The sequence below is a fragment of the Squalius cephalus genome, assembly GCF_949319135.1.
Source record: "Squalius cephalus genome assembly, chromosome: 5".
Taxonomy (NCBI): domain Eukaryota; kingdom Metazoa; phylum Chordata; class Actinopteri; order Cypriniformes; family Leuciscidae; genus Squalius; species Squalius cephalus.
The window spans coordinates 31,944,123-31,955,666 of record NC_137126.1 but is presented as its reverse complement, the minus strand read 5'-3'; the positions used below and the strand labels follow the sequence as shown (position 1 = coordinate 31,955,666).

General features: G+C 37.5%; 2 protein-coding genes across 2 annotated transcripts; both read left to right on the top strand.

Moving 5' to 3' along the window:
- Positions 1 to 73: 73 nt before the first annotated feature.
- uap1l1 (UDP-N-acetylglucosamine pyrophosphorylase 1 like 1) lies at positions 74 to 5,307 on the top strand. The gene is made up of 9 exons (XM_079871666.1): positions 74 to 765; positions 879 to 1,083; positions 1,480 to 1,655; positions 1,803 to 1,975; positions 2,106 to 2,299; positions 2,736 to 2,876; positions 2,951 to 3,136; positions 4,362 to 4,428; positions 4,815 to 5,307. Exons 1-9 carry the CDS (start codon positions 477 to 479, stop codon positions 4,902 to 4,904), a joined length of 1,521 nt encoding a protein of 506 aa, XP_079727792.1. The 5' UTR covers positions 74 to 476; the 3' UTR covers positions 4,905 to 5,307.
- Positions 5,308 to 5,412: 105 nt separating this feature from the next.
- zdhhc12b (zDHHC palmitoyltransferase 12b) lies at positions 5,413 to 11,336 on the top strand. Its single transcript, XM_079872281.1, has 5 exons — positions 5,413 to 5,864; positions 6,828 to 6,967; positions 8,344 to 8,436; positions 8,721 to 8,887; positions 9,779 to 11,336. Exons 1-5 carry the CDS (start codon positions 5,768 to 5,770, stop codon positions 10,092 to 10,094), a joined length of 813 nt encoding a protein of 270 aa, XP_079728407.1. The 5' UTR covers positions 5,413 to 5,767; the 3' UTR covers positions 10,095 to 11,336.
- Positions 11,337 to 11,544: the final 208 nt, after the last annotated feature.

Below are 11,544 nucleotides of genomic sequence, written 5' to 3'. Positions count from 1 at the left end.
GGGTTAATGTGGTAATATTTGAATGATAAAAAAAAGAGGAAGAGCGACTCAGCAGACTAGCGCAGGACTAATCACATGACAGCGGTTTGCTCTCTGAGGAAGTCATTCATCCACAGGTCTAGAGTAAATACTGGATGTGTGTTTCGAAACCTGCTGAGCTGCCTAGCTAGACAGCATTTGGGACGTTCCGAGTCAACGCAGCTCTGATTCGCTTTGATATCTAAACAGATTCGAGCTGCGAGTAAAGAGCTAGGCAGCCTACTAGGTTTTAAGACACAGTCAGCCACTATGCCTAAAGGGAGTTCCCAAACTTTTTGCTTGACTGGTTTTCTGTTATTGCAACTAGTATATGCCACTCCAGCGATAATGTTCACTGGTCACGAGTTGCAGGCAGTGAAAACAGGATCCGGACTCATACGAGACTCGACTGGGCGATTGTTGTCATATCATTAATGTGTTAGTCCTCTTGTAGAGAAATGTTGTCATTCGAGGAAGCTAAAGCGAGGTTAGAAACTGCAGGGCAGAGTCATGTTTTACAGTTTTGGGCTGAACTTTGTGCGGAAGAAAGGGATACAATTCTGGAGGAGATATCTCAGCTTCAGCCCGAAGAGTTACTCGAGCATTGCCGAGCGGCTGCAGCGGCTGCAAGCCGACACTCGAGTGCTGATGGTCGGCTAGACGAGCGGATGGAGCCCGTTCCTCCAGAGTTCTTTGGAAGTGTGCGTAAAAGTGACAAAGAAACACTTCAGATGTGGGACGATGAAGGTACAAGAGCTCGTCTGGACTCTAACATTCAAAAGAATGTACAATACTGTTGCAATGTGTTCAAAAGTAGCAAGGCATTTAATGCACACTATGTATAAGACTTCTTTCTTCAGGGTTATTGCAGATTTCACGGGGCAGAGTGGCTGTTTTGCTGTTAGCTGGTGGTCAAGGGACTCGACTTGGAGTGTCATATCCCAAGGGCATGTACAATGTTGGACTTCCAAGTGGGAAAACCCTGTACCAGCTCCAGGCTGAGCGTATCCAGAAGGTGCAAGAGCTGGCCAAAGTGAAGCATGGTTGTAAATGCACAGTACCATGGTATGGTTCTTTTAGTTGCAGTTCACATGTGGGTGTTTTGCAACTATAAACACTTTTGGCATAAAGTGTAATTTTGGTCATTTTTCCGGACCAGTAAATGTCATTTCCACCACATTGTGCAAATTATGTATAGTGTTTAACATAATTTTATGGTGGAAATTATTAATAACTAATAATATTTATATGTTGGGTTTTGATATTTGAAAGTCTGGGTCTGGGAAATGGGTAAAATAATGTTGACATGGTAAAAAAAAACAAAAAAACTCTATTTTATAAAAAGAAAGATGTTACCCCTGGGACAGTGCTTGTAGTTGAAGAAACCCTAATGCATTTATCCATAAACAGCCTCCAAATAACAGAAGAACATGTAATGAATTGTTTTTAAATGATGTTTAGGTACATAATGACCAGTGAATTCACCCTGGGACCCACAGAAAACTTCTTCAAAGACAATGAATATTTCGGTCTATGTCCATCCAATGTGGTCATGTTTGAGCAAAGGATGATACCAGCAGTTGGCTTTGATGGAAAGATCATCCTGGAGAAGAAAAGCAAAATAGCCATGGCGCCAGGTCAGAGAATTTTTTTATTTTTGCTTCAGAAGGAATACTAATTTTGTATGTTATTTATTAGTTTTTTTAAATTAGTAATAGGTAGTTCATAAATGAATAAAATAAAAATACATTTAAATAAAATTATATTTTTCTTGTCCACTTCAGATGGAAACGGCGGCCTCTATCGTGCCCTAGTGGACAACAAGATTTTAGAGGACATGGATAGAAGGGGTGTGGAGTATCTTCACGTGTACTGTGTAGACAACATCTTGGTGAAGCTGGCAGACCCAGTCTTTATTGGCTTTTGTGTAAACAAAGGAGCAGACTGTGGTGCCAAGGTAAAAAATATACTAGTTGTAGGACTGAATTAGATACCATCCTTTTTTTTTTCTTTTTTACCATTATTAGTTTCTTTTTATTTATTGTTTTTGCATCCAGTTAGCTATGTTTACCTTTTTTTCTGGTCAGGTGGTGGATAAGGCCTATCCTGCAGAGCCTGTTGGAGTGGTATGTCGTGTGGACGGTCTGTATCAGGTGATTGAGTATAGTGAGATCCAACCAGAGACCTCAGAGCTGCGAGGCCCGGGAGGAGAGCTTCTGTTCAGTGCTGGGAACATCTGCAACCACTTTTTTACACGAGGATTCTTAAAGGAAGTGGCTGAGTATGTCATCGACAATATGTGTAAAGTGTTTCTTATGTGTAAAGTCAACCATTGCCCATAAATGGCTTTTTTTGCTATAATATAATACATTATATTGTTTTGTTATAATGTATTATAATAAATTATAATGTTTTGTTATACTGTATTATAATAACAAGAACGAGGATGCGCAATTTCAAGAAGACTAGAACTTTTATCGACTTTTGTCAATGTACAGGTACAAGATTAGTTATACCTGTAAAGGGACACTTAATATATCCTAATACATCCCAGATGTAACTGTTTGCATAGTCAATTTTGAGGTTAATCCCAAAAAGCACATGCTCTCAGAATACAAGCATTTTATTAAACAATTAGCAACGTATTATCTCTGATTAATCTGCAAACAAAGCCCTTTGTACAAAATATTTCCTATTTCAATGCTTTTTCCTTGCAGAAAGTTTGAGTGTCAACTGAAGCAGCATGTGGCAATCAAAAAAGTGGCATTTGTGGATGGAGAGGGAAACCTGGTGAAACCAACCAAACCCAATGGCATCAAAATGGAGAAATTTGTCTTTGACGTCTTTCAGTTCTCAAAGTGTGTTTACTGCTAGTGTTAATTTTGGCAAGTTTGGAAATTGCCATCTTCTTTATCATAGTCTCTTCTTGCAGGAAATTTGTCGCTTTTGAGGTGTTGAGAGAAGAGGAATTCTCACCCCTGAAAAATGCTGATGGGGCTCCTCTGGATACACCAACTACAGCACGCCGATCCTTGTTAGTGCAACATTACCGCTGGGCTCTGGCAGCTGGTGCAAGCTTCCTGGATGAACAAGATAAACCCATCCCCTCAAAACACAGGTGATAACACAAACTCCCTTCATAAAATAAGAAAATATTAAGTCATTTACTTAAGTAAATAAGGCACCTTTTTACCAAAGATTGTTTTGGATGGCGTCCTCAAAATTTCTCAGAGGGATAGTTCACCCAAAAATAAAAATTCTGTCATCACTTAGTCAGTTGCATGTCATTCCAAACCTATAAGACCTTTGTTCATCTTGGAACACAAATGAAGATCTTTTTTAATGAAATCTAAGAGATTTCTGTCACTCCATTGAAAGTCTATTTACCCCAAACTATGACCGTTCAAAACGTTCAGAAATCCACATGAAACGAGTGGTTTAATCCAAGGCTTCTGAAGAGACATGATCTCAGTGAATTCAACAGATTGAATTTAGGCTTTTATTCTGTACATTGATTATTACATACATATATTACTAAAATATGTTAAACGAAAGCTCAAACGTACTTGGTTGACACACGAGAACAAACATGTCTCTTCAGAAGACTTGGATTAAACCACTCAATTCATATGGATTTATTTTTTACTATCTCTTTATGGATGTTTTGAAGCATCAGAATTTTGGTAAGTAGACTTTCATTGGAAGGACGGAAATCGTTCAGATTTCATTAAAAACGTCTTCATTGGTGTTTTGATGATGAACGAAAGTGTTATGGGTTTGGAACAACATGAGAAGAGTGAGTAACTGATGACACAATTGTCATTTTTGAGTTAACTATTCCTTTAATGTAAATGTCATAATTTGTTCACCCAAAAATGAAAATTCTGTGATCCTTTACTCACCCTCAAGTTTCTGGAGACAAAATATATTTTGAAGAATATGGTTAACCAAACAGTTAATGGGCCCCATTGACTTCCATAGTGTGGGGAAAAAATACTATGGAAGTCAATGGGGCCCATCAATTGTTTGGTTACAGACAGTCTTCAATATTATCTTATTTTGTGTTCAGCAAGTTTGGAACTTGAGTGTGAGTAAATTATGACATAATTAAAATTTTTGAGTGAACCATCCTTTTTAATGTAAATTTCCTGAAGTATTATAATTCTAGAAATTTCTAAAAATCAACACCATTCTCGTTATGAATCCAATACCTTCCAAATGGTTTAACCTGAAAGGAATATGCCCGTTCATGCGGAAAATTAACTATTTTGAGGCAGTTCCTAAAATGGACAGCAGGGCATGTGGTTTACAGTGGCTGACTTGGTCTACTCTTTCTTTTGCAGTATGGGACAGAATGAAGACCCCCCAGCAATTTGCGAAATCTCTCCACTTGTATCATACTTTGGCGAGGTAAAAATGGACTTACTACTTTTATGACAATATGGAGCTTTTGCTTTAAACTGGAGTTGCTAATACTGATAAAACAGTCCAGTTATTGGATCTCAGGTTAACATATTTAGCTCAAAAGTCATTCAATTACAAAATGTTAGAGTTAGTACAAAAAGAGGCAAGATTGGCCCTGAGGCACAGAGTGAAAAAAAGGATAACAAGCCAGTGTGAACATATGGAGCATGATGTGAAACAGAGCGAATGATGTCAGAGTAGTGTTCCTGTTCTCAGGAGAGCAAAAGAGACAGCTGTAGCACTCCATCACTTTCTCTCCTTTTTTCATTCATTTCTTACCCTCAGTATATCTCAATATAGGATGGATACATTTTAACTGCTGTGTTTTACAGGGTCTGGAACGTTTCCTTGAACAGAAGAACTTGAAGTCCCCTTTTCTACTTGATGAGAATGAAGCCAAGAACCTTGTGCAAACTACATAGTGTTTCCAAATTTCAACTGAGGATCCTATCATGTTTAGGCAAATTTTGTTAGGAAATCAAAGGGATGTTTACAGATAATAATTAAAAAAAAGTCAGTAATTTTGTGAAATACTTTTTTTCTCTCTCCAGTCTTCAGTCACCTGATTCTTCAGAAATTCAATTTCAAAAACATTTGTTCTGCAATTTTTTGAAACCATGATACTTTTTTCCCAGGATGTGTTGATGAATAGACATTTTAAAAGCACATTACTGAAATTCTTCAAAAGGTTAGAGTAGAATTTACTCATGATAATAAAATAAAAATTATTATAAAATACAATGTAATATTTTTGTTAGTTTGTAATGCCTTTCGTTTGAGACAACTTTACAACAGCAATAAAATCACACTTATCCAACTTACAGTTAAGAGAAGGTGTTTTCTTTTCCCTCGGCTTTGCCTTTGCATCCCAGTTTCAAGCCGAGACGTCACATGACCACAGCTGACCAATAGGAAACGCGACATCTACCCGATTCACGTCTAAGCAGCGGAACGGAACGGCATCAACAAGCTTATTAGAGCGAGAGAAACACAGTATCTAATGAAGTACCGCGCTACTGTTGCATTGCAGAGCTATAGCCAGCAGCGTTAGATGTTCAGCATACAGACCCCATGCTAGGGTGAAATATTCTGGTTCAAATGGTTCTTGTTCTGGAATTTAGCGTAGGAGCTCACTTGACAGCTGGAATGTAACGTTAACTGGGTTTCTTATGAGCTGGCTAACACAGCTAGCTGTCTATAGAGGTCTGTGAGTCTGAGAATAAGATGGACTTCAGTACGAGCACACAGTAGATGCATGCTTAGGTGTATATAGAAGTATGCTAGGATGTTCAAAAATGTGTTCGGATCAGGATTCCTGGTGAGGACCGCTCATGTCATTTTGACATGGGTTATAACGTTGATTCTCTTCCTCCACGACACAGGTAAGTGCTCTTAATAGATGCTGATTGTACTGTGAGTGTATCCGCCTCATCTGTAAGACGTCACGTGTTATGTTATGCCTATAATGTACATAATGCTACTGCACACCGGTATCTGCATCACTGAGTGTTTAAGGATCTACTTTTAACGTTACATATGATCCCTAACTATTATACTCTAGCACACTGTTACATTATATTTTCTGCTATGACAAAAAGTCAAAATGATCAAATACAAATTTATTGTGATATAAAAGTCAAAATTATGAGACGAAAACTCATGACGTAAAAGTCTCAAAATAATGTGATAGGCTACTCATGATGTGATTAACTAAGTAGTAATCATGAGGTAGATCAAAATTATGAGATACTAAATTATAATTATGAGATAAAAAGTTGAAATTTTGACACACTAAGTCATAATTATAAGATTAAGTCACGCTTAAGTCACGCTTAGAATAATTACTGCATAAAAATTAGACTTTTGTCATAATTATAACTTGGCTCATAATTTAAACTTTTTTATCTCATGAATTACTAATGGCTGGAATACATTATACAACTTTTGCTAATTGCTGAAAGTAAAAGCTAGCCTGCAGTTTTTGGGATATCAGAGTTAACAGATTTAGATTTAATAAAGCACATGTCTGTTGTGTTTGGATTTGGAAGTCTGTAAGTGTGTGATCTTCAGTCATTTTTTCTCTGTAACTATTTACAAAGTTGGAAAGAGTATGATGTATAGTGTTCCAGCCTTTGGTATATCAACTTTATTTCAACTTTGTGTGCCAATTTTGTGTTGATTTTATGTGGCATAAATGGGATTCCACAGTTCTGCACAATTCTACTCTGTTTCTCTCTATTATGCTCTATTCTGTAATTTCCTTAACTCTGTCCTACTCCACTATGTTGTATTCTACTTCACTACTGTACTCCTTTCCACTATGCTCTTTCTACTCTTCCACACAGACCTGCGCAAACAGGAGGAGACGGGAGAGCTCACGCTGCCGGTTCTCTTTGTCCTGCTGGTCCTGGTGTCCGTGTTGCTGTACTTTGCGGTTTCTCTCATGGATCCTGGTTTTGTCTTGTCTGATGACTGTGACTTGCAGGTCAGTTTATATAGGGGTTCTCCAATTTTTTGGTCATCCAGACTCCTGCGACGTGAAATATTTACTTGAAGTACCCCCTGCAATTTTAAGTTAATATTATAATAATTTAATAATATGTCGGTTAAAGCTACAATATGTAATTTTTTTCGCCGCTAGGGGGTCGCTAACCTCTTACAATAACAAAGGCGTAGATTGATGACGCAGTGATAAGCGGAATGATGGGACTTGTCGTCATGCTGATGGATCTAATAATGTTTATGGAGGAGTGAAAACATTCATGTTTTTTAAAACGACTGTGGTATGAAGCAGGGCACGATTGCTAATGAGAGACAGATATCAGCGCCACACGCAAGTCCCGCGGATATATAAAGGAATAAGGACATTTAATTCTATCGAACTAACGTACCCGCAAGTGCTGAATTACTACTCACACAGGTCAGTTTATTTGATGAATTACACTTGTGAGGTAATACAGCGTTGTTTCACTTGGTCTTAACGTTACACTATCATACTAAACAACATTTGAGTGTGTTGAAAGTTATGTTATTCTATATGTTAGTTTGTTGGCTGTATGAGACTAGCAGTGAGCTAGATCAACATTAGAATAACATTCTGATCATATTCATATTCAACATTTCATCATGTTGAGCCATATAACATTGATTTGTTTTATGTACATTTGCTCACCTGTCTAATAAAGTAGCCTACATGCAAAAGCGGCATCCCGGTGAAGTCGAAGTTTGATGCGAAGCTCTCGGCATCTCGAAAACGCCACGCCGATATTGACCCTCGTTTTAGTTCTCCCTTTGTCCCAAAGTCTGCTTGCCATGATCCATAATGTTTGAACGAAACAACAACAGCGTGCCACTAAACATTACGCAGTTGTCCACATCTGTCGCCATGGTTACTATGGCGGTACAAACCAGGGATAATGTGGATATTACGTCACTGACAGGCGACAAGTGACAAGGGACGGGCACTATTTAAAATTGTGAATTTCTCTGAATTTACAAATTCTTGGAAACATTTGGGATAATGTAAGTACACAATTGAAAGAAATATAACACTGTGCAAGTGGTTTTTGGATATTTTGATACAAAATGATTACATATTGTACCTTTAATGATCACATGACATTCAGGTAAACAAATAAAATATTTCTTCTTTTTAAAACAGGATTTATTAGCTGCATCTATTCACAAGCCCCCTGCATTTCTGTTTTGAATCCTCAGGCGTTTACAAACCCCAGTTTAGAAAACCCTGAATAGAAATAAAGGCCTCTTAAAGTTTACCAGTCTTCAGAGTGAAGTTTACCTCCTCTACATAGTCATCAGATTTTTTCAGCAATAAAAATGCACCATTTGACTGTATTTCAGTTCACACTTGGTATTGCAGAAGAAACGCAGGATATGATTCCACAGACTACCAAGTCCATACGGCTGCGGCGCTGTGGACACTGCCTGGTACAGGTGCGCTGTCACTTATTAAACGTGTACTAAATACATAAATAAAGAGCTTTTTATAATATTAATTCAAAGGTTTAAGGACAAGCTGCAACACAAACTAAATATTATTTACGATCATTTTTTATTCTGTTTTGTTTCAGAGCCATGAAAATGTTATTTAAATTAAGTTTTTGTCATTTTCTTTTTGGTTTATTATAATAACCTTATGTATTCATGCATAGGAAAAACATCTTTGTTCATTTATAACAATGTATCCATTCTAAAAATGAATGCACACTTTGACATAGCAACCCATGAGATCCAAACACTGTCAGACGTGTCAGCACTGTGTGCGGCGCTACGATCACCACTGCCCCTGGATAGAGAACTGCGTTGGGGAGAGAAACCACCGCTGGTTTGTGCTTTATCTGGCTGTCCAGCTTGTTGTCTTACTGTGGGGACTGTACATGGCCTGGTGAGTAATACCTGAGGCCAATTCACACTGCGCCGACAGACGCAGACCAACAGCAGCAGACACTTCACTGGCTTTTGTCGGTTCAGTGTGTAAATGTCTGAGAAGTGGCGTACTGTAATCTGGTGATTGTCTGCGTTGGTCGGCGTCTGTCGGGGCGGTGTGAATTGGCTTTATATATCATGCATGGGATGTCCAGAACTGCTAATGGACAATAGTCCTAAATAATGTATTAGTTTCCATACCTTTTCAAATCTAAAAGGTGTTCTCAAACCATTTCATCAAAATTAAAGCATCCAGAAAAGAAGAGTTCTGAGTTTACCATTAAAGGGGTCCTATTATGCCCTTTTTTGTTTGCACAAAAAAAAACCCACAGGTTTGTTTCCACAAAAAAAAAAAAAAAAAAAACATTATTTATCACATATTTTACATTATTGCAGCACCTCTTCTCCTAATCTTTCAGTAACACTGTTTAGTTCCTGTCACTATTAAGCCCCTCCTTCCAAAAAGCTGAATGTGCTCTGATTGGTCAGCTGGACCAGTGTTTTGTGATTAGTCAACCGCTTCAAACATGTGTTAGGAATTGTCACGCTTACTAACGCAACTCAATCGAGACATGCCTTCATTTTATTTTTGTGTATGCCTTGGGCAGGAATTATTTAAATGAGGAATATTATGACGTGTACGCTTCTGGAAGAAAACTCAAGACTACAATCATGGGTTTTCAGCGAGTTCAGAAACAGTTCTTACTGATATAGGGAAGAACTCCCTTTAGAGTGGACTTTGTGCTTTGTAACTTCACAGACCTTTTTTATACTCAAACAGCAACATTACACACTAAAGAAAGTTGAAAATATAAAAAAGCATAATAGGACCCCTTTAAATCTTGTACAGGTCCGGCTTCAGTCACGCTCCCACCTGGCAGCTGTGGTTGAGGACCAACGGTGTGCTCTTGGGAGCAGCAGCGGTGGTGGCGGTCCTATCCCTGACCGTGCTTCTTCTCCTGGGCTCTCACCTGTACCTGGTGTCCCTAAATACCACCACATGGGAGTTCATGTCTCGACACCGAATCTCTTACCTCAAGCACTGCGGAGTAGACGAAAACCCCTTTGACCGTGGAACCCTGCGCAATCTCTGGGGCTTCTTCTGCGTTTGGGAACCAGTGGTTTGGGAGCATGTGTATTTCAAGCAAGGCAACAATCCCATTTAATTCCCTGGGAGTCATGACTGCCGTGACAAATAACCCATTAAATGGAAGTTGATGTTTTGGTGGGAATTGCTCCAAACTGCATCTGCAACTACATCTAATCTACTTCTTCCTTGTGAATGACCCATTCCATTTTGAAAGTGATTCTTTCTTAAATGCATGAACTTCTTGTTATCAAATAGGTTGGAATGAAGACCATTTCTATAAGCGTTTTGTGAATACTTTGCCCAGATATTACTTTGACGATTCGTCTGTGCTGATTTTGCACATTTTATTAGCAAACGCAGAACAAAAAGCACAAAATCACAACAGCATTTTGGAGCTGTATTGTGGTTTCCCATTAATGCAATATGAGATTAGATTACAATTTTATATGCTTATTAATTATTATCTTGGCTCTGCTCAAATAATATCTTTCATGGTACTAACAAGCTGTTGGACAAAAGTAACTTAACTAGGCAGTCTGCCAGCTTATTTTATAGCTGCAGCAAATGTTGTATTCTTACATCAGCAATGATTTTTGTGCAATTATTGAACTTGTGAAATACAGTCAGTTGTATATTGTATATACATATTTTTACATGTTTTTTTGGAGGGGGAGGGGGGAATTGACCCCATTTAAGATCAATTTTTAGACGGTAATAAGTTCATATGAAATAATTTCCTATAGCACTTTATTTATCAGTGGTGAAATTTCAATATGCTTGTAATGTGATTTTATCATATTAATTGTACTGTTTTATCTTGACAATCTATACATAAAACATGAGAAATTATCATATTAGAAGACAAATTTAGAATACAAACATAATCAGTGCAGTACTGTTCAACATTACAGATTTTTTTTTTTCTGAAAAACTTTATTTTTATATAAACAGGGTATTTCTTATTACACGTCAGCAGCTTAAAGAGAGGAATATGTAGGTGAACGTGACACTCCTTTGACTGTTAGATTCTGGTCCAGTAATATGTTTGGTTGATAAATGCAGTATAATGAATTGTTTTCTTCAACAAACATTAGTTCGAAATTTCTCTGCATAATATAGAGGCATAAAAAGCAATAACTGTTTTTTCTTTTACTTGATTTCAGTTTCTTTAAAACGTTACTTTGCACTCGAGTGTTCTTAACATTAATATTATGCTGAGATTTCATGAATGATTTGTGCCGTTTTGATCAAAGTTATGCAATTTTTTGTTCCTCTGTAATATTTTGAAACGTCAATATTCAATAAACTGAACAACATGATCACATTGTATTTTATTTCAGAAAATACATTCATCCCGTTCAATTACATTTACTTAGATATTTTATTATCCTTCATTAGTGTCATTTTGTTCACAGTGTAACCTATCAGTAGTAAACCACATTGACAATGATGCAATGGTGGCCTGATGTAGAAAAGTAAAATTTAGACAAACATGTTAAATAAGGAACAACGTAATCAGCTTCTAT

What these genes read in the sequence shown, in the direction of transcription:
- uap1l1 (XM_079871666.1), top strand. Translation starts at nt 477, where the DNA reads ATGTTGTCATTCGAGGAAGCTAAAGCGAGGTTAGAAACTGCAGGGCAG. An exon ending in TTCTTAAAGGAAGTGGCTGA is followed by an intron (nt 2,300 to 2,735) that starts GTATGTCATCGA and finishes TTTTCCTTGCAG; the next exon opens with AAAGTTTGAGTGTCAACTGA. An exon ending in TTGTATCATACTTTGGCGAG is followed by an intron (nt 4,429 to 4,814) that starts GTAAAAATGGAC and finishes TGTGTTTTACAG; the next exon opens with GGTCTGGAACGTTTCCTTGA.
- zdhhc12b (XM_079872281.1), top strand. Translation starts at nt 5,768, where the DNA reads ATGTTCAAAAATGTGTTCGGATCAGGATTCCTGGTGAGGACCGCTCAT. An exon ending in CTGATGACTGTGACTTGCAG is followed by an intron (nt 6,968 to 8,343) that starts GTCAGTTTATAT and finishes ACTGTATTTCAG; the next exon opens with TTCACACTTGGTATTGCAGA. An exon ending in TGGGGACTGTACATGGCCTG is followed by an intron (nt 8,888 to 9,778) that starts GTGAGTAATACC and finishes AATCTTGTACAG; the next exon opens with GTCCGGCTTCAGTCACGCTC.